The sequence below is a fragment of the Pagrus pagrus genome (genome assembly GCF_965226575.1).
Source record: "Pagrus pagrus genome assembly, chromosome: 7".
NCBI lineage: Eukaryota > Metazoa > Chordata > Actinopteri > Spariformes > Sparidae > Pagrus > Pagrus pagrus.
In genome coordinates, this window is record NC_140191.1 from 6389278 (window position 1) to 6412565 (window position 23288).

Sequence of the window (23288 nt, forward strand, 5' to 3'; positions counted from 1 at the left end):
ATATACTGTCAGGCTTGGGGAGTAACAGAATACATGTAACAGGATTACATGATGAGGATGCAACAGAAAGTAACTGTATTCCATTGAAGTTACAGATAACAGATGTAATTAGATTACAGATGTATTTAGTAAAAAAAAAGAGGATTATTACAGGATTACAATTTAAAAAAAGGGATGATATACTTGTGTTCAGTGTGAATTCGTGCAGAGGACGATAAGCCACCTCATTGATATTCATTTTCTTGTTTTTATGTGCATGTGTTTGGTATGTAGGGTAATCCAAAAGTAACGGAAAGTAATCATTACATTACTTTCACATTGTGATACTTACATTAGGTTACTGACTACATTTTTTAACAGGTAATTAGTAACTGTATCAGAATACATTTTTAAAGTAACCCTCCCAACCCTTCATGCTGTACATAATGTAATAATGGTATCGGAGTACAGATTGTGACGTGAATCACCAACTAGACTTGTCAAGATATAAACTGACAGCTGACTTTATGTAAAGGGAGTTACAGACATTTACATTAATGAAAGATAAATAAGTAAATAACTCAGACAAACATGAAAATTGAAGAAAAAAACATGTTTGACTTTGTTCACCAGTTGCATCAGTAGTCTTTCTCATGACTCACTGAGTCATGTGCTCGGTATGTGTTCTTGAAAGCACCTTTTCACGCAACATCGTTTCCCCACAGCTCACTTCACTGACTCATTCACAGACATGAGTACAGTTCATACTGAGGGGGAACAGGACTGATGCACAGCTCAAAGTAACTCCACTCCGGCATTATCAGGACCCATTAAACTGTACACAGGCATGTTTTTGTTTTACATGAACCAAAACCATCTGTACTGCCCTCCAGTGGAGAACGGCGTGTACTGTTTCACACTGCGGTGCTCTGGAGTGCGGACTCGAAACAAAGTGCAGACTCACAACAAAACTTGAAACATTTGAATTGTACTCTGTATTTTTGTTTTATTGCAGAACACTTTTCCACATAAAGAAGGCATGTGAGGAAAATAACATGATCTTGTTTTCAGGTTTTAGAAATTCAAGCTTCAGTCTTTCAATTTTATAATACTACAGATATTTACTTTGTGTAACACTTTTTCTCGAGTAAAGAAGACACATACTGTGTTGTTAGACGACTGACTCTGTTGTGTTTTAAGTGTCACAAAAATCTTTTTTTCCTTGAAATGTATCACTTTTTTTAGACTTGCAATCACCTGTAGTTGGCTAAAGCTTTAAAGTTTTGCCTATATTCAAAATCAATTTAAAATTTTGACAAGTGATTTTTTTTGTTTCGAGGGGAAGAGTCAAGCAAGATGAGTTTCTGACCCCAGTAAACTTTCTGAAACAGTGAAAGTTGTAAGAGATGCTACATACAACCAGGCCTGCAAGATAAATAAGTACTAGTACTGGAGAGACTGTGAAGTATTTACATGTCAGTCTTCATTATACAGAGAAATGTTTCTCTTTGTGTTTAATGCTTTTACACATTTTTCTAACAGTGGCTTCTCAAGCAGCTCCTCTTGAACAGGTTTAGTTTGTGGCCTTTCTCCAGTGCAACAAAACATTTGTGTGTCACCAAAGCACTCAGGAGCTTTTCTTGGTATCCCTAAAAAAACACTTAATACAAACTAAATTTGAGATCAGGAAGCAGATTACATCTTTTGATTTGTGCGTCACCTTTTGGTTTGCATAAAGAGAAGTATTCAGATTCTGTACTGCATTTAAAATGTCAGCTCCGGAGCAACATAGAAGCATGTAGTCTAAAGTGAAAAGTATATCAGAAGTAACACTACCCATTGTGTGAAAATGATTCATTTTCAGTGTTGTGTTTATCAGCTGCTCTCCAAACAATGGTTGCATTGCATTATGGGCTGCTCCTTCACACTTTTCTGTGTCACCAGGGTAAATTTGTTTTCATACCAGTCATAAAGGTTAACTTGTAACTACATCCTCTGTATCAGTTCCTCCACCGGCTTCCAGTCTATCAGTACAACAACAGCTTCAGCCTGCATCTTGTGTGATCTGCCTCAGACTGTAAGTATTTGAATGTTTTAATAACTTTTTGCATTGTATCTGTCAAATGTTACTGCATTTTAAATGTAGCCTACCTGGGTTCAGAGCTGCAGAAAGTAACCAAAAGGGGTACTTGAGTAAAAGTAAAGACATCGAAAGTCATCCGAATTATACTTGAATTAAAGTCTGCAAGTGTTATTTCCATTTTCTACTACTTTATACTTCCACTCGACTACATTTCGGATGCAAAAAATTGTACTCCACAAAACGTATTTGCTTACTTTAAATATAAGTTGTTGTTTTTTCTATGCAGACGTTTCAACATCAGTATTTAATTAATTAATTTGATCTGCAATTGGATCAAAAATGCAATGAATGAAAAATGCTGAATATGGACTCAGGTAGTCGTGGACCGTGGCATGATTTAGGCCTCATGTAAAAATACGTGGGCAACAATTTACTTTTACTTTTGTTACTTAAGTACATCTTCGAGAGAAGTCTTGTCTTTAATTCATTTAATTAACAAACAATGAGCACCACAGTCTGCAGAGTTTAGAACTAGAGAACAAAATGCAGGTTTATTTACACACTTTTTTTGGTGTTTTCCACCAACGGGGTCTTTTCTCCCTCTTTAGGCACCTGTCAATTTACCTCATAAGATTGAGAAAACAAAGGGGCCTCCACCTTTTAACTCACTCCCTATTAGGAGTTCTGGGAGAGTTTTTGCACGAACAAGGTATTTAAACAATACTTGACTCTGTGCATGTGCTTAAACTAGAAGTGGGGACAAATAAAACATCTGCCAGGGCCTGTCGCCAGGCCTTGATCAATATGAGGCCATTTAAGCACATTTGACAGGAATGTGCTTGCATGTAATACAATATGTGTGTGTAGTTTTATGTGTGAGTATGCATGTAATATGGTTAAGTGGTTATTTCCCACCTCAGCCTGACAAGCCTGAGAGTAGGCTGCACTACCATCATTGCACCACATGGTGGCGCTGTGGGTCTACCGCGTCTGTAAGCTGAAATACGGCTGAAACTCACATGAAGAAGTCGTCGTTGAACTTTGTTTGCAGCAGCTGAGTCTTTTGTCTTACTTTCACTTTTAATTGGTGTCTTGTTTATGAAGGAAAGTAGTCAAAAATGTAAACGTAACTAATTTTCTCCCAGTGAAAACATCATTTTCTGACACTAACAGTTAGCTAGCTAGCTAGCAGTTATTAGACAGTTAACTACCTGTTAGCTGTTAGCTCATCAACCGTTATCCGTCGATAATGAATTGACTGGATATGGATAATCACTCCATGTCGTTAAAGTCGAAACTGCTCGATTTAAGTGTTGTGAGCATGGAAGTGACAACTAAAGAGGACTCTGTAGGTGAGGTGAGGATGGGCGAGTGTCACCTGGTGGTGTACGAGAGGGACAAGTGGCTTTTAAATGGAAAATGGAAAGGAACTGATGGTTTTTACAACGTACAGCAGAGTTAGGAGAGAGATCACGATGTGAAAACGAAACCAGCGAGACACAATGGAGTTCCCCAGTGAGTAACACTTGGATATGATTGTGTTTCTACTGTGTATTCCCGTTAAGGTACTAAAATTAGGTCGCTCTCTCTCTCTCTTTCTGTGTGTGTGTGTGTGTGTGTGTGTGTGTGCAGCAGTCATAATGCTTCAACATCATTTAGCTATTTTGAAGACCAGTAATAATAATAATAATAATAATAATAATAATAATAATAACTTTATTCACAGAGCCTTTAAAAACAAAGTTTGCAGACTGCTTTGACTGACAAAGCAAAAACAGGAAACAATATACCAGGGGGCAACACCCCTGGTATATTGTTTCCTGTACCAGCATATCGATGTCGATATTTACAAATGATAGTATTGTGTAATTAATCCATCGCCTCTTAAAAAATGTCTGTCCCTTTCTTTCCTTCTTATAGCAGATGGTGGTAAAACACCTTAAATGTGCACTATGTAGTTTTTGGGATCAGTAGAGAAAGATCTTCAGTGAGTGATTTTTTTTTAATGCCAAATTAAATAAATGAACTGTCTTTGTTTTCATGACTGCAAAAAACAAACTGACATTAAAGGACAACACAGTTTCATACTGTTTTACTTTGTTTATATGTGGCGGACCCTGCCACCTTTCTAGCTTCAAACAGTGCTCTGGGACCTTATTTTCCACTGAGAACAGCTATAGGAAAAATAAAAAATTCAGAGTTTGTATTATTACTTCATTAATTTTGTAAATATTGAAATTTTGACTTTGAATTTCTTCTCCAAAACAACACAGTGCCCCTGTAACTCTGGTTGCCACCCGTCATAAAATGGAAAAAATCATGAAGTGTAGTTGTTGTGTTTGTACAGTTATGGCTACTGACTCTCTCCACCTCCCCACACTTGTACTTTAAGTGTAATTCATTTGCCACAATAGAGACAAAACACAATGAATTTGACTCAAGATAATGTTGCTATCTTGAATTTGTTACACCACGTTAATCATGCAATGAAAATCTGATATCCTGACAGCCTATAACATGACAAACAAGTCTATAAGAGGTGATTTCAAAGAAGTCACTAACTTTTAGAGTCTTATCTATGGTAGGTTGGTCCAAAGTCTAGATGGCAAAAGTACAGTCACCTTTAACTCGTGGTAAAATTTCAGAGTTAAAACTTGTCACGTGCCTATAATTTGTCATTGTTATATTGTTATCATATTTTTGGAGCATGTTTACAGTTTCATTTCTTGTTTTTACACCCTTAAAATGAATAATATCCTCACCTCCATCCCAGACATTGAATCATTTGTGGTTTGACTTCTAGTTTCTCCAGAAAATCTGTTAGCCTAAAATATCTGTTTGAAACTACTTCCTCCTTGCACAAGGACACGGTTCTCTCTTTGTTCAGAAACATCTTTCCCTGTGTGTGTTTTGAAACAGCAACGCCTTCATCAGCCTCTGCAGAGTGCAAAGATGGCAATTCTGCAACCTCTGCAATTCATGGCCTACTTCAGCAGCATCCTATTCTCAGGTGAACAGCATGGGTTGATATGCCAGAGCTACTGAGGCAAACAAAGGTACATTATCTCAATCTCAATCTGATTTGTAGCTAACAGTGTGTCTGTCATCACCTATTATCATTGTGCTTTAATATAGATTTTATTGTGCTTTTTCCAAAGAGATCAAAGAAAAAAATCTCATTTTAAAAGTTTTTAACATTTCAGTCATTGAAAAACAGAGCCACAGCCTAGGAAATCAATGGGAACCACTGGGTTTACATGTAATGTGAGAGATGACTTAATAAGCTCTCTCGTGGAGACAATAACCTGGTCTAAATGGCATGAGCAACAGAAATGCCCAAGCGAAAACATGCTCTGAAAGGTCTCCATACGCATATACAAAATTCTAGTCTAGTCTAAAAGAGAAAATGTTGCAACAGAACCTTTCTTTCTCAAGACAGCAAAGATATAAACAGGCTACTTTTTCACCACAGAATAAGTTCTTCATATCTGTTCATATTAGTGGAAATAAACAAAACAAAACAAAAAATATTTCAGGCAGCCTGTTTACTTTTTCATATGTTGGTCATCCACATCACACCCGAGAGAGACTCTTTACATTGGGCTCCTGTACTGCTGCTGCAGACTGATTAAAAACTGAAGTCGCATTGTCCAATATGACACGTTACAACACTGGAAGACTACGGCTTCCGTTTCCCACCTCATTGCCCCGATATCACAGCTGCATTTTTGCCTCTTCACACCTCTATTTTTTACAAACCATCCAAGTGTGTCCCTTCCTCCAGATTATGGCCAAATGTTTTGCACAATTGCAGTCCTCATACAGAGAATGAGCCAACGCATTAGAAACTGATTTCTCCTCTTTGGGAACAAAACTGAGAGTATTATGATCAGAGGACCTTCAGGTGAAATATGCACTTCTGTTAAATGTGGTGCAAACCACGCTTGCTAATGTACGTGGGCGAAATCATTCAATCAGCAACTGAGATGAACTGTGGCCTGCAGCAGGTTCCAGTTAAAGTTCATCTACAGTGACCTCTACTGGCAGTAAAATGTACAAGACAGTGCAGCTGCATTTAGCCCAGTGGCTGTAAGCTTTAGGAACATCTTGGGCATCAAGCTTCTGAGGGCACTGGACATGACTTTAGGCTCTAACCTGCACCTGAGTTGCAGTAAAATGAGAGAGCAACAACAGACACAGCAGCACATTACAAGGAACTACAGCACAACATTAAGTAATTCATCCTCTGCATTTAACCCATCCTAACTCGCAGCTACAGTACAACTAGGCTGCAACTTGATTAATTGATTGTTGAAATGGTGAAAAACACCTAATTAGGTTTCTGTTGATCAAATAATTGATTAATTGACTAATAATAAACTTTATTTATATAGCAGAGTTGACAAAGTGCTTTGACAAACAAGAAAAAGCAGGACACTTGGAAAGACAATATTACAGAATAAACACTGAACAGTCAAGCCAAACACAAGGAAGATAAAACGAGAAGGCAGAACAGAATATGTAAAACACAACAAGACAATATGAGTCATGACAAGTAAAAGAATAAAAGCCATAAATCAGGCAAGATCACAGAACAATAAAGCGAGTGGAAAAGTTATTCAAAGATGGAGATAATTAAATAATAAAATCAATAAAGGACAATAAGAAGACAACATCACATCAGACGAGTTAAGAACAGATAAAAAAGTATTAGGGCAGTGAAAGAATAACTAACTGCTGCAGCTCCGTAGTGCAGCACCCTGAGACCGAGCCCAGTTGAAAGGCCAGTGCCTTGCTCAAGACCAATGGTAGATGTTTTAATAGGTGTCATTTACACTTCCACTTTTTTGGTGTCTGATTTTGTCCGCGTCACTTTTTTAATAGCATTGTTAACTAAAAATGAAAAACGACTTGTCCCCAGAGCAGTGCACCATGAAAAGTGCTTCTTGCAAGTTTCAAGTTTTTTTGGGTTGCTGTAAATTAGTGGCAGCCTGTATTGGAGGGGATTGACAGGCGTGGCGTTTGAGTTTATTCGTGAGAAATGTATCAGTTAATTGTGTGTAGTTTTAAAAGAATGAAAACTAAGATCAGTGATTTGATCTATGCTTGGAATAAGTCATCGTTGGTTGAACTTGACTCACTAACTCTTGTGAAGTTTATGTTTCAAGTATGTTGCATCAGAGAGAAGGCAGTTTAACTTCAACACCTAAAGGTGCAATCTAACTTTTCTTTCCGAAAGTGGTTTTCTGCCCTGTCCTCAGACGATCTCCCCATTGCATTGCATAAAATTACTTCAGACATTTAACCGCCGCTCTTCAACACAAAGACTTCGGGTGGCACGTAATTTTTCCACTCCCCCGCAGAATCACACTCCGCTTTGCATTCAGCTAAAACGTGTTTACTGGAAACAGTTATATTGTATTTGGTTTACTGCATATCGAATAAAAAGTGATAGTAAATGGGCAGTGAGGTGGCTTATGGGGGTTTTTGATTCACGTAGTTTCATTTTGCAACTTTGAATAAACACATTTTAAGTCTCTCTTAGGCTTTATTAATATTAAACAGTTTAAAGTGTGACACGAACCAAAATCCTGAATTTTTTTGTGTCGCTTTTTGCATCAACCAAAATCTGACTCCCCTCTGAAACCAAAAATGAAAGGTGTGACACACACCAAACTCACTTTTGGCATATCTCGACTAGGGATGCACGAAATTGATTTGTTTTTTCAGCCAATATGATAACCAATAATTACCTGACTCTCATGGCCGATGCCAATAAAATAACCGATAATAGAAACTAACATTTTTAGATTTTAAAAATAAATTGCTAACCTGTCATACATTCACACCTGAGTGTAAGAAAAGCTAAGATTCAGTGAGCAAAGATGTTTTATTTGATATTCCAGCTGTAATAAGACTTCTTCCCTCGTTGTTGTGTTCTTTTTGTAAAAATAAACAGTGATGACGCGTGTGCAGGCTGACGTCTGCACTGCGTGGCTCTCCACAGGTGCATCGGTTCGGCGTTATGAGCGCGACAACAGCGTGTTTGTTGTTCTTCTTCTCTGTTTTTATTGGATGCTCACAAAACAACTTGCATACCACCACCTACTGTGTGTAGATGCTGCACTTGTTAAGTCAGCAAGTCAAGCAATTTGGCTTTGTATTATCAGCTAGATTTATCGGCTATAATTTCTTTTTCTGCCGATAACAGATTATATGCATTTTTCATTATCGGGCCGATAATTTATCTGTCCAAGATATATTGTGCATCCCTAATCTCGACCTCTACTACTTTTGTATAAAGTCAACTGTAACTAGTGTCAACAGGGGAAAGATTAGCGAGTCAAATTTTGTTTGGTGGCTTTAAGCGTCTGCAAATATCTGAAGGGGAGTCAGAACACAGGAACAGCTTCACAAAGATATTATTTATGGTTCAGCTTCAGCTTTGGTCACATACCACTAATACGATCCGACGCACTGCAGGTGTTCAGCTTTGTGTGGTTTTTGCGTGATACACTGACATTTTGCTTTGACTAACGTCTGTTTAATGACATCAGATGAGACACGTCTGCACACCTACTTGGTGATTTAAATATCACAAAAGCCCACCAGTCGTACAAAACAAAAGCTGTTGTTGCACTTTAATATAGTTCCGATTTCACACTAGTAGACATGGATCATGTTTAATGCTTTAACTCCTGCAGGAGAATGTGTACATGTAGCTGAAAAGGCTCTGCGTCAAATATATTTAGAGCTAATGTAGTTATTAAAAGTAAGCTCTGAGGGGCTCTACAGCTGGATTCTGACTCATTTAGCTTCATACAAGACACATACTGGGAACTACCGAAAACCCCTAATAAACTGTTATTGTAGACATGTAGGAGTATGATTAGGGTCTTGTGAAAGCAATCAAAAAGCATCTCGGGTGTCAGTGTTTTGACTCATTTCAGTACTGAGACATGTATTGGTCGTGTTTTGAGTAAATGTTCAAAATGGCATGAGCGAGGAGGTGCTTTGTAACAATATATATATATATATATATATATATATATATATATATATATATATATTTCTGAAAGTAAAAACACAAATTGTTTTGGAAAGAAGTGGTTGTTTACAGTTCATGATAAGTCTGTGTATTTCCGTCCTAATCTGAAACTACTTAAGAACTTACCTACAAACATCCTATTTTTTTTTCCCTTGCTTGGGTGTCACAAAAATAGTGACAAAATTATTTTGTAGAGGATAATTTCAGTTTCCTGTTGCCATTTCTTTTTTTTATGGTTAACTTTTGCATATTCATAGCAGCAGTGTGGATGTTGTGGGAAGGTACCTCTTAGACGCAGCGCAGGGGCTGAAACCACATCCTTAGTCACGCCACTGATGATGACGCCTTCACTGTGACGAACCAGAGCATGTTCCACCAGACGTTCTCACAAAGGCGTCAGTGCATCGTTGACTCTGTAAGCTTGTTGACTCAAGTGGCAGAATTTGACATTTGAAAAAAGGTAAGATGGTTGATGCTTTCATCTTTATTAGAAATAAGAACAGGAAATGTTGATTGAAAATGTTCTGGTCAAGATGGTGTGAGAGATAAGTTGTTGAATTTAATTACCATTTAATTCTGCCGAGTAAACGTTATTGCTTGTTAATAAATGTGTTTAATGTTGACGTTAATGTGAATGGCGTTTACCGCATGTGAGATTGTAGATGGATTTTTGAGGCTTTGACGATTTTATAACTAACCTTTGTCCCAGTTGAGCAGCAAATCCCACCGTGAAAGCTGAATCTTTTTTTTTTTCTTTTAGTGTTTAATCATTTTATTTATTTACAAAACAAATCAATAACCAGTATGTCTATACTTAGTTTCAGCTGCTGGGCCCCCTCCTGTCTAACCAGCGGCTGATAACAGTGGGTTGTCCCCATGGCTCTTCCACCTGTGTTCTTATTGTTGCTGTGGGACCTCGCTTTGTTCACTCATGGTGGTGAGTTGGCTTATCTAATCGGTATCCTGTTCTTGTATTGATATGAACTGAATGACGAATGATATGACAAAGTGTGTCCCCACGTAATGTTATCAATTCACGATGAGCTTAGTATTTTACTAAAATACTAAAATTAGTGTGTGTTTGTCTTGATGGCCAACTTTTCCTTGAAATTGAGTTTTTAACTTCAGTGAAATTTCCTTGTCAAATAAATAATTTGCTGAGTTAGACATTCGTGTTGAATTTAGATACAACCTTGTAAGACGGACTGCACTTTTCTTTTTTCTGCTGCAGTCACGTCTTTTTGCAATGTCACCTGCTCGACCAACTACGAAACTTCACTGAACTGTTCCTGCACAGGCCCTCTGCCGACATCTGTCCTCATCAACGTCAAGTGCAGGTACAAGTTGTCTCACACCACAAGCTTTTAATTCCAGTCATAGTCTAGGAGCTAGCTGTTGATTTCCTTGTCTGAATTATATAAATAATTATGATAAGGATCACCAAGTTGGGTCATTGTTGAATATTGTGCTCCTTGCAATTGTAATATTACCAACATTTTGGTAGATCGTAGGCCGTCAGTCACTTTCGGGTACGCTTCTGAAGAGTTGTTTTGATCTAATGGAAATTCTGTAGGGTGCTGATTAGACTTTTGACACAGTGCACTGAATTGCACTTTCCTCAGAGCATTGCTGAAAATTTCCATCATAATATTTAGATTATTAACACCCTTCACTGAGTCATAACATGCAGTTTATGTCATGTTTAATTGTCAATGATGTAAGACATACAGCCCAACTGGTTATGCAATTATGAAACCAATATATATGATTTAAAGATTTTAAAAAAAGGAATTTTAACACTTTTTACATTAAAAATTTTACATTCGTCAAAGGATTCCTCAGTCAGATACGTATCAAGAGGGACATTTTACAGTTGGGGAAAAAGAAAGCCACAAGTAGTCCCTGGTGGACAAACTATGTAATGACTACACTGTTTCTAAACGACCGTAAAGACTCAAACAGAGGTTTTCAAAGTGAGGGGCGGGCCGTCACAGAGGGGCTTCAAAGGGGAGGCTGTTTGAATGGAAGCAAGAAAATATTACATTAATTATTACATTAATAATCAAAGGCGATCATGTAAAAAAGCGTGAAGGTGTGTGATCTGGGCAATTTTTCCACTTTCAAAGAGTCCGAAACTAATAAATGCTTTAGGACAGACCTTTTAATGTATTTCTATAGTCTGAAGTTATGTCAAACAGCAATATTTGGCTGTCATGGCTCGATTGTTGAGTGTCTACAAGATCAAATAGCATACCTCATGATCATCCAGGAATTGAGCTAACCCAAACAAGTAAACTAAGGGGGGTGAGGGGGTGCCTTTTTAAAGCTTTTTCTGAGGGGAGGCCCACTGTCTGAGGCTTTGAAAACCTCTAAACTAAGCAAAAATGGCAGCAACAACAAAAATTCACGTGTTTGGATTTTGGACTGTGAATTGATTTAGCAATCACGTTAAATAATAAATAATCATAACGTTTTAGATAATCGAGAAAATAATCACAAGATCATTCAATAATGAAAAAAAAACTTGTAGTCTTCTGATGTGTTGTTCAGGCTTTAGTAAAGAACTTTTAGCAGCCAGATACTGAAACACACCAGCATGAAGCATCACCGTGAGCTATTAAACCTGCACTGCATCTGTTCTGCTCTAGAAGAATCGCTGAGATGAGATGTTGACTGATGTCACGTGGCGTCACTGATTATAACACACTGTTTATCTGTTATAGTGGTGAAGATCTTGAGGTTAATGGCTCCTGTGAAGTCCAACCACCTCAATCCTGGTGTGTAATGCATCCGGATATGTTCGATGACGTTGTATCCATTGGAACAAATTGTATCTCAACAGTCATTCAACATGGTGATTCAGTAATAATGAACGCTGTTGAGTCATCCTCATGGGCCCTGAGTGATGTGGGTAAGTTAAACTGATAATAATACTCGATTTGACATTTCACTGTTCGTCATTTCTGTTAAACAAATAAGAGGATAACACAGAAATGGAAAGAGGTCACAGCAATTACTTCCCTTTTGACATTAAAATACGTGTGTTAAAGTTGTTGATAAGAAGTTGAATGTGAATTTCTAAGAATCCAATCAGTGTGAGCTTTTCTTTTTACACATTTTAGATGATGTGAAACACTCCAAACCTTTTCCCTCTTATTGAAAACAGCAAACGATTTTCTGTTTTGTTTAGGAGTTCAGAAAACGTTGCAATGACAAGAATAATACTGGCAACTTTCCCAACTTACCCAAATTGTTGTTTGCCAGCAAACGCCCACCCACCTGCTTTACCCTCCAGATTAAAACAAAAGCTAAAATTGATGTTCAACTGCCACTTGTGGTGTGGAGTATTATTGGCATGCACACGTTTTAAACTTCATAATTTTCCCCTTGTTCTCTTGGGACTGTACTTTCACAGTGAAACTGCCGCCTCCTATTGATGTTAAAGTTACAAACACAGAGGGGCTCTACAACTTCTCCTGGGTCCACGACAATATGGACGATTGTCTCCAGTACACAGTGCGCATAAGAGAAAGCAAAGACTTGTCAAAGGTAATAATGATAATGATAATGAAAGTGGACTTAAGAGTCCGTTGCAGTGTTTTACCGTCATTTGTTTTTGATAATGACCCTCATGCAAAGCTGTGCTGTGTTTTTGTTTCATTCTCACAGGATCAACTTTATTTCCTTTTTGCAAAAGAAAAGCACGTTCTGTTAGAACACGAGAAGCTGCAGCCACATTTCAGCTATACTGTGGACGTCCAGACCAGATACTGTCCTGGCATTCTCTATGAGGGTCCATGGAGCGAGTGGAGCTCCACTGCGAACTGGACGACTGCAGATGCTTCTGCAGAGACTGAAAGTAAGAGAGCATTGTGCCTTCGATCCTGGAACCAGGATATAATCAACCTTTGTCTGGTGCTAAATCAGACTGTTGAGGCCAGTCACAGATGTTATTTTTGTTAAGGTTTTTATGCTTCAGACCATCATACGTGTGTGTGCCTTTGCACTGCTCCACCGTACAAACTTTTCAGAAACAGGTTTGCAAAGTTTGTTTATTATATAACCTTTGTTAATTATTCTTTTTTTCCAGTTGATTTCTCCTTCACAGGAATTAATTATTTATGGTTATCCATCACCCCAGCCATCATTTTTGGCCTTGGTCTCCTGTTGCTACTAATGTGCTTTAAAAGAAGGTAAGTACTATAAACGCTGGAGTTACTTTCTTTTTCTGACAAGTATGAGAATGTCAGCCCATTTCTTTTTTAAAGCACGTGCATGTGCGATTCGTAATGCTCAACTTCCATATTGCAAAACTACAGTGGAGTTTGCCACTTGCCACAGTCTTATTCATCTATTTTCAAATCGGCAGTCCTCGATGTTAAACGATTGCTACTAGCTTTTAAAGGAACGTTTAGAAATGAATATATTTTGACGGAGCCAACTATTCTAATCCTAGAAATAAAATGCGGAAATGGTGTCAAAGGCTACATTTCCTTTTGATTGCACACATAGCTGAATCGGCATCCATTGCCCAGAAAAATGGCTCAGCAAAATGAAAGCTACTTAAATCTTAAGGTCAGCAACACTTGTCTTCCTGTAAATGATTAGTAAAGCTTCTCATTGCTTCAATCTACACTTTCCTGGCATCACCTCCCACATATAGAGAAACCACTGCTGTGCTGTACGTGCAGAAATACAATGCACTGAAAAGGCTAGCAGACATAGGAAGTCATGCAGAGCATCAGTGTCAGAGAACCGAGAACACCTCACTGATAACGTGCACACAGTTACATGAAACAAATACGAGCTCAAAGTCGTAGAGGAACTTTTGTGCTCAGACAATATTCAGTTTGCTTCGCAGACATCTGTGATATTCACTCAGCTTTCAGTTTGTGAGGTAGACTGAGATACAACTAATCCTACCTTCATGTTGGCTATAATGTTCAGTTTGTGTTTTAGCAAGGTGTCGATTCAACCTCATGGTCGTTTTGGAGGCTGCAGTTTGTGGTTTGGTTGTATTTTTTGTCCACTGCTTTTGAGGGCTGTCAAATATATCGATAAAGTGATACATATAGATTCTAAATGCTTTAAACAGGTTCAGTGCTCATTTTCTGCAGCATTATATTTAGTGGTTATAACGTCTTTCTGCTGTTCTCTGCTAGAAGCAAAGAAAAGAGAAGTTGTATCTTGTTGTCACGTTATGGCTAAATTTAGAAATCTTATGCCCTCAATGTTGCATCAACTTTTTCCAGTGGTGGTTCCGAATATCAATAATTTTCACGGTATTGTATCGAAGTTGGTGTCAGTATGGTGACAACACTGCTGCTTTTATATCAGTAGCCGGAGACAAAATATTAGAAACGTGTCTCAAATCAACAGCACCAGAAAACTGCAGCCTCCTCTGTGAAACAGCCTCAACAAAAGCTTTTCATTTTAATTTTCTCTTGCTCTTGAATACAATAGAATAATTGTCCAACCGGCCCAGGACATTTTTCTTTGCCTCACCAATAAAAACAAAAACGTGACATGCTTCACAAATCATCAGGAATACAGCGATAAATATGAACGTATTTCACTGAAATCTCCTGACACAAGGATATTATAGTGCAGTTTGGTTGTAATATGGTACAAAGGATCCTTTGTGTATCTTTTCGTTTACCAGAGGTGCTCTGCAGCAGAGCGGAGAAGATGATTTCATCATTATTTTTAGTTTCCTTATAAAAATGGTCTCAGAGTGGCTCCTTTCAATTTCACATCAATATCGTTTTAAGCTGCATTAGTTTTAGCTAGATGTAGCGAATAAACTGGCAAGTGAGTGTGTTTCTGCCGAGCTAAGAGCAATGCCTGTGGAACAAAATGGGTTAACATAAACACTGCACATCAGCACATAATTACCATGGGGGTATGACATATGTGGACATTTTTTGGCTTAATTATTTTCTAAGCGCTCATGATATAAGTTATAAGTGAAAAAAAATAGCATTGCAATTATTTTTGACAGATATTACAATATGATTCACTGTTATGGCGGTTGATCATTTTTGCACCACAATTGTAAATTGCGCTGAAAAAACTATTAAATCATGATGTGACTTGAAGGCCAGGGCGTCTCTGCACCACCCCTGAACTTCATTGTGACGATGTTTTTTCGTCCCACATTCAATGCTTGTCAAAAAATTGTTAAGAATCATCTTTAGACTTGCACAAAAGTGTGGCTTTGACTCAGCTTTGCTCTGTATAATTAATTTATTTCAGTTATTTAATAGTTTCTGTTCTGTTCTCTCTTTTAATAATACAACTTTATATCTGTTTCAGGTATTTCTGGAATAAATTCCAAGTGATTACATTCATCCCCAAGCCAGATAGGTTTTTCACGCCCCTCTACAACAACTATGGAGGGAACTTCAAGGTAAGAGAAAGCAAAACTCTCACAGTTCAGTAGGCTTTGTGTGTAATTTCCAAATTGGCCCAGCAGGTGTTGCCCAAGAGGGGACTTTCGGCACATCTGGACCCTGCTCAATGGGACTTTCCCTTTGACTTCACATTTAAGGTCCCCATGACGTGAATGACTCAGTGTGCAGGGGCTTCAAGAGGCTTTTCGTTTTTCATCTGTCTGACATACTGTGGGTAGATACTTGTGTATGACAGCCCAACCTGTTCCACCCCAGTGGAAAATACCCCTGCTACATTGATTTCAGATCTTTGATGTGTCATTGTGTGAGGCTAAAAACAACCTGTTTTTCACTTGATAGGTGCACAAAGTGAAAATAGTGTGGTTTACATGTCTTTATTTTCTTACGGATGTTTCTATTATTATCTTTTCCATCACCTTTGTATATTTTTCCCCTCATGTAAATTATTCTTTCTGTCTTTTGACAGAACTGACTTACATATACTCCTTCTTACATGACAAAAGAAACCAAAACTATGAAAATACCTTCAAATATGTACAGAATACATTAATGCTAAAATTAGAAACGATGGTTAAAATGATCAGTGTCCAGTAAAGAAGCAGCTGTCAAATAGTTGAAACCCAGATCACTATGAAAAAGGTTTTCCTGGTCCCATATTGTAGGAAGTGAGGTTTCCATGTCTTTTTGATGATAAAACAGGTCTAGTTGCTAAAAAAATACAAATAAATACATTTAGAAACATCGCCTTTAACAAGCTACCAGGACTTATGTAAGGCTGTGGTGTCTATACAGTTAACGCTCTTAGACGCGCACTGTGGTTGCAAAAACTCCAGCAGTGTTGATACAGAGACAGGGTGGGCGTGCCTGCTGAGGCCAGTTTATTTCTTCTAAGGACAGATGGATGTGTAGAATAAAATAAAAATAACATATTTTAGGCTGGGGAATAGTTTTTACATTACATTGCCTGTACTGGTTATATAATTTGCCTTAAAATAGATTTTATTGAGCGTGTTTGTGAATTTCGAAGTGTGCGTGCGAATGAGTTCTGATTGGATTCAAAAAACCCCTTGTGAGGTAAAAGCCTGAGTGCTGGGAGGGGTGAATATCAACCAGTTTTTCTGGGAAGTTGCAACACGAAAACGTAGAGAACGACTGTAGATGCCTAAAATAAAAGCACAAACCTAAAAAGGCCTGACAGGCGAAGCCGTTTTAGCTGAGTGAAACAAATGATAAATGGCTCTGGTGTCACCTGGTTCATCAGTATGTCACTGTTACTTATGATTCCCCGTAGAGTTTTGTTTTGTATTTTGATACTGTATCTGTTAAAACCATTCCTCCATTCCTTACAATATCATCACATCATCTGTATTGCAGTGTTCTGTCAAAAACATTGTGATAGTTCATCTTGTCATAATTGCTCCTGGACACAATTACCTCTGAATGGAATAATTTAACCTCAACCAGCCCGTGAGGTTGAGCTCAGCGTGGAGTTACAAACGTTGGTCAGCAGAGTGCGCTGCTGCAGCAAATGACAAAGAGGACATACTTTCAGAATGGAAACTAAGACAGATAACAACATAGAAAAGTGCTTTATTTAGCACTAATTTGTTTAAATTCTCTTCACTATACTAAATGTGCTAATCTGCCCTAAATGAGGACCTTTTTAAGATATAATTAGATTACAAGCAAAATGCTGTCAGGCAAAGCAAACTTGTTTACGAGCTTAAAACCACACAAACATTGACACTGATAGCTGCATGTGCCTGTTTGAGGACTTCATTAGTGGACGTAGGAGCAGTAAAATATGTTGACAATAATCTATAATCTACTCCGATCTCTGAAGATTTGGTCCCCAATGTTTAGTCCTACATATTTTCAAATAATCCACAGAGCACTTTAAATTTAAATTTGCCACCAATCCTAAATCACAATGAGTATTGTTTTTATTAGAGAGGTTCACTCATAGTTTACATTTAGTTTCATATTCTCCTGCACAGTTTGAGGATATTGCACTCTCAATTTCATCAAATCAATCAAATGATCACATCATCCTAAATCTAGTGCAATTATAGGTTTAAGTGCGAGAGTGAAACAACACGTCTTCACTGTATGGAGCTTTGTGAGCGGTCTGAAGTTCTGTAAGCGTAGTCCTTGTCATGCTTCGGAGAGATTTAATCTGCTATATTTTATTTTTTGTACGTCACATCTGCAGGATCACTGCAACAGGCTGAACCTCTTTTATAAATCATTGTTCGAGTTTGACGGCACTATCTCACTCTTGTGGTGCAGACTGTTTGCTTTTTCTCAGCGGATCAGAGACGTTGTGAGTGATGTTGATGAGCTCTGTATATCAGGATGTGGTGGCCTTTGAAAAGACTGATTCATGCTTATCTGGGCATCACTTTGCTGAATGGAGGCATTAGTTGGCTGCAGAGGCTTTCAGTAACACGCAAGTGTTGATGTAAAGCCACGTAGATTTGTGGGGAGTCATACATTAAAAGTATATCCTGGTAAAACTCAAGTATTATATAAATATATATAAAAATGGGCTTTTTTTCATTATGTTTTTGCGGTAATCCCTGCAGTCTGTTCATGTTAGGCTAATCCACTCAGTTTTATTTGATTTACAGACTCTGCTAGACTAGAAAGTGCTCTTGTTTTATCCCTAAAAAGGCAATGTTTTCAACATGCAGTTAGAAGAAAAAATATACACAAGACAAACGTTCAGACACTCAGGTATTAATGAAAACCGATGTCCTTCCCTCGGGGATACCATGAAAGATTTCCCTGTACTTTAGCACCATGTTATGCCTGTACTGGGCTAAATATAAGATGTATGTGGTCCGTAACAGTAGCAGCTTAATGTTCAGATGAATCCGGATGAACACCGTGAAAGCCCCAAGTAATAGTTTCATGTAGGTTTGTGCCAACCACACGTTCAATCAAGTAGTATTGGTGGTTAAACGCGTGCTGAACACCAAAGTAGATAAAGAGTTTCTTCCCTTTGATAAGTTGTGTGAAAATGCCCTTATGCATTTTATTTTCAAATATGCAAATAGATTTTTTTTTAATCAACACACTCATCTGCTTTCTTGATGAGAGTTAGATGGAAAGTACAATTACCACTCGTGTGACTGTGAGCTAAAAATGAGGCTACAGGCAACCGCTGCTTAATTTAGCTTAAAGACTGGAAGCTAGCCTGTCCACAGGCTAAAAACATCAACTTACCAACACTTCTACAGCTCACAAATGAACACTTACTGAAGAGTAAAAATGGCCAGTCTGACCGATATATTGTTGGCCAATATTATTGGTGGTATTGGCCTATCGATCGTATCGGCTTGTATGTAAACCTTTTTTTAAAGGTTATAGTGCAGAAAAAAGTGGAATAGAATTAAAAATGACTAAACTCCCAGTGAAGTTTACTGTTCCATTGCAATGCTGTCCTTTTATATAATAGAGGTTACCCTTATCTGTGTCACAAATGTTTGATGACCAGATTTGCAGGATCACTGCAAAAGATTTATGTTTCAAAATCAATTATCGGTCGTGCTCTAGTGGCAAATATTGCCTCCCGTTCAATTCCATTCTTTTGACGAGCAAAGGAAGAAATTAATACATTTGCATTTGTTGGCTAAGCAAATTTGCATCACAGCTTTGCATGGAGTTCAACTTCATGGGGAAGTTTGAGTTCCCAAGTTGCAGCCTCAACCACTAAGACGTGTGTGTGGTTGACACCTCGAGTGGACTATAAACCTGAGTTCCGTGCACCTCACAATTTGCACAGCCCGCAATCACCATCACTGATGTTCACTTGCATTTTCACGGTACACACTTGAGAGTGGTAATTCCTCTGATCTAACGCTCTGCAAGAAAGGGAAAGAAACAGCTATTCCTTTAAACATTCGGTGTCACCGTGTTGTTAGTCCTGTACTCCAAATTAATGTCTTCCATTTGCTCTTTTGCAGGATTGGGTGAAGCCCGTATTCAGCGAGTACGATTACATGGGGACCAGCTCACAGGTTCAGATGAGAAGTGAGAAGCAGCCCGACGTCCTCCAATGGAACAATGAGAAACCAAGCTACATGGATGACAACGAGACAAGACAAGGTGGTCATTTCCTCCACGTGCTGCAGCCTCACAGCAACTCGTTGCTGTTCTTCCCAGACGGCGGCAGTTCACAGGGCACCGGTCACTCCACCGGACACATCTCCATCCATACTGTAACCCTGTCTGGAGAAGAAGAGTTTGAGGAGGAAGTCGCGTCACAGAGGTCCCTCAGAAGTTACCAAGATGGAGAAAGCTTTGGTTCATTTAGAGACAACAGAGGACAAGCTGGCTTTGACTTAGAGGAACATCAGATGGCCAGGGGGCTATTACCACATCATGAAAACCAAATATCTAATGAACTGAACTTTCAGCCACATGTCCAGCTTAATGAACCAGAGAGGGTATCACTTGACTCATTCGTCTCAAACGAGGCGTCGGAGGACGGCTACCCTCACGTGGACTTGGACACCATTGACAGTGGTTTTGGAGAGTGCAGCAGCCCAGGAGCCTCAGACTCAAACAGCACAGAGCAGATAGACTCTGATTCATTTCCTGAGCACAAAAGCTCAAATTCTAACTATGTCAAGCAGTGGATGGTATGTAGCACTATTCAAGAAGACTCCAGCAATGCAGAGAATGAACTCCACGAAATACAGTGATTAGCTTTGCTGATTTACTGAGACAATTGAAATTAGTAGTGCTGTTAAAAACTATTTAAAAGATTTCCTGATATTTCCAGAACAAACACTTGAACTTAAAGTAAACTGGAAGTATTTGTTTTAGTTTGTGCACTTTGTATTATGTATATAGTCAGATTTCTTTGATTTTAAATTGTTTGTTATTGTGTTATTTGCTTTTAAAAAGACAGTTCAAAGACACGGTAGATTTGGTTGGAGAGAGAGGGACATGTGGTGTATGAAGACTGGAGTCCATCACTTTTATATTTATCGCCTAATGGGGCAATTTGTAAGATATGGACAGAATTTTACCTTTAAAAGAACCAAAAAGTGAACTAACATTATCAACAGAGTGTGAAGACACAGCAGTATTGACACTATGTCAAAGACGTCTATGTATTTATTTGAAGAGATGTTTACTGCAGTTAGCCCCGACCCGTCCTGTCCTGTAATACCACTTATAGTCCCTGTAGTGTCAGGGAGGTGGCTGATTACACTGTAGTCTGATAAGTAAACAAATAAACTCACAAAAGGAAACATTTTTATGCCGATTTACCGTACTTAACAGAAAACTACAACCAGACACTGTCTGAATTCATGTTTCTTTCTTTTACTAAACTAAGACGAGCTTAATTGCAGCGTTAACTCATCGTCTGACACATTTCATTCAGACTCAACATAAATGGAAAAAACTCATCAAAACAGTTTTGGTTCTTCTTTCCACAGTCAAATCTGGTTTGGTCAAAATGAATCCTCAATTCACTGAATAAGGTGTGAAAACATTCCAGCTATACAAGACGGTTTTCGCTTGTTGCTGACTCCCAGCTCTTTCTCACTACTCTGCTGCTTCATGATTCTCCTACCCGCCTACCGTGCCTTCTTGTCCCCAGAGTCATAGTCCACAGTCACCACTGCATTGTCTTAAGTCCCAGTCTGGTATCCAGCCATGTTTACTGGGAGGCTGCTGAGCCCATTTGACCACACTGACTCCCCCGTCATCCGAGGGTACTGTCCTCCAGACTCCAGTCAGCTAACTGGTCATTAACCGCTAACTGAGCTACTATCTTACAACAGCTTGTTGCTACAACCAAAGACACGTACAGCAGAGTGGATAATGAGCAGTTGGGCTCCCTTCCCATTCTCGCCATTTCTTACAAATTACATCTTTAAAGACAGAAAGTGATGAAACTTCACATATGTAATGATCTTTTAATCATTTAGTTTGCTAATTTAGCTTTTTTATTTTGAAATGTATTAATTTATTAGTTGATGATTAATAGTATAAAGTCTACCATTTTCTAAGGGGACACTTTTGGCTACAACATGTGATCAGATGTTGCATATCGCTTTGATTTATACTGCTGGAGGATGTTTTTGTCTTTTTTGTCACTGTACATATAGCTTCATAATGTCATGGTCATGCATGCTTCATTGGCTGCAGCACTACAGCACCAGCAAGCAAGATGCCTTATCAAGATGTCTGATAATGTCTGTTTTCCTTGCACATGCATTTTGTCAGTAACCACTGCAACCATATGTCCTGTTTTTGTGCAAAGTCAGTAAAAGTGCAAACTTGGAGCAAATGTTCATCATCTGTACACACAAGTAAATGATTACTACTGCGGCCTTGGCCTCATTCATTTTGTTCTTTCACCTTGAGTTATATACAGGATGTTTGTGGAGAATATTTGTTCTGTTATACAGAATTGCTTTTATAAAGTTATAGTACATACAAAAGTGCAGTATTTTACTGTCCTAGTAGGAAAAATATGTAAACATTAACTAAATTAGTATTGTTGATGTATTTTGTTGTTCTGGGTCCATGTTCATGTTGTCGGAAAATGTAATTCTGACTTTACATCGTGATATTTGAAGTTTTAGAGCATCAGGAGTTGGAAGACACACATCTGGTAAACATCACTGATAATATCTAATAGTGAGTCTGAGGGTGGATTTTTCCTTCTGAAAGGGTTCCTGGTGTGGGAGGGGGAAATGTGGCATATATTTACTTTCCAGGTCCAGAGTTTCCCTGATAGCAATGGTCTCACAGTGATGATTGTTAAAGTAAGAGTCTGTTTCCTTACCGTGCACACACCTGTTACTGTCTACACTTTCCACAACCTTCTGATGGTTCATCAGCATGTAAGGCAACAACAGCAGACAAGGCAAGGTAAGGCATAAACATTGGGCAAAAAAAGGAAAAAGTGTCAATGTAGTTTGGCTGTGAAAGCATATGATATTGTACATTTTGGAGCGAAATACAAAAAAATACCGTCAATTGGTTTCAAACTGCATTCTGTACAGTGAAAGTCACACATTCAGGTCGAGTAATAGTAAGTAAAATGCTTCTTAAATGGAGAGGGGCTTAAAAGAAAAGATACACTGGATCAGGGATAATGCTCAAATGCGGTGACCTTTTAATGGTTAGCACTCAGACGTGACTTCCACTTTCTGTGTTTCTAAGAACTGCATGTTGACCATAATGTGGTCCAGAGGTCAATGACGCACAAAAAAATAGTTGTTTTTGATGGAACAACACTGCCTTTGTATTTTGCAATGGTATGTAACCTTAAGTAACAGTGGTTTCCAGGGTCAAAACACAATGACATTTGACAAAACAACATTTCACAAAACAAAAAAACCTTTCATAAAACAAACTGACATGGCAGAAAACACAAGGACATATTCCACATGCAAAGCATCATACGTTATAACCTTATATTTAATCAGGTAGTGTCATTGAGGTAAAGATCTCTTTTGCGAGAGACCTTTGTGAGAGCAGATGTAAGATGCCACAAAACACGGCCAGTCGCAAGCAAACACAGTTTTAATGTTTGAAGTCGTCAAATGGGATGGGACTTCGTGGTTTCTCTCTAAAAATGAATTTACTTTTCTTTTTTTTTTGATTTCTTTCAAATGTTTTTGGGCCTTTTCTTGGTTTTATTTGATTGTGCAGGTGAAGAGTGACAGGAAATGGGGTGAGAAAGAGAGGGGGTGACATGCAGCAAAGGGCTGCAGGCCAGATTTTGGCCCTGGGC

The 23288-nt window shown here is 38.4% G+C and overlaps 1 protein-coding gene across 5 annotated transcripts; it reads left to right on the plus strand.

Moving 5' to 3' along the window:
* The first annotated feature begins 3086 nt into the window (after positions 1-3086).
* Positions 3087-21868, plus strand: il21r.1 (interleukin 21 receptor, tandem duplicate 1). 5 transcript variants are annotated; one of them, XM_084356725.1, is made up of 11 exons: positions 3087-3577; positions 4982-5118; positions 9368-9570; positions 9929-10047; positions 10342-10447; positions 11834-12021; positions 12526-12659; positions 12780-12969; positions 13201-13303; positions 15426-15519; positions 19492-21868. In XM_084356725.1, exons 4-11 carry the CDS (start codon positions 9987-9989, stop codon positions 20230-20232), a joined length of 1617 nt encoding a protein of 538 aa, XP_084212851.1. In that variant the 5' UTR covers positions 3087-3577; positions 4982-5118; positions 9368-9570; positions 9929-9986; the 3' UTR covers positions 20233-21868. The 5 variants fall into 5 exon arrangements, with proteins under 5 accessions (XP_084212851.1, XP_084212852.1, XP_084212853.1 ...); XM_084356726.1 differs by having other exon boundaries at positions 9371-9570; XM_084356727.1 differs by having other exon boundaries at positions 9392-9570.
* The last annotated feature ends 1420 nt before the right edge of the window (positions 21869-23288 follow it).

What these genes read in the sequence shown, in the direction of transcription:
- il21r.1 (XM_084356725.1), top strand. Translation starts at nt 9,987, where the DNA reads ATGGCTCTTCCACCTGTGTTCTTATTGTTGCTGTGGGACCTCGCTTTG. An exon ending in CGCTTTGTTCACTCATGGTG is followed by an intron (nt 10,048 to 10,341) that starts GTGAGTTGGCTT and finishes TTTCTGCTGCAG; the next exon opens with TCACGTCTTTTTGCAATGTC. An exon ending in AAAGCAAAGACTTGTCAAAG is followed by an intron (nt 12,660 to 12,779) that starts GTAATAATGATA and finishes TCATTCTCACAG; the next exon opens with GATCAACTTTATTTCCTTTT.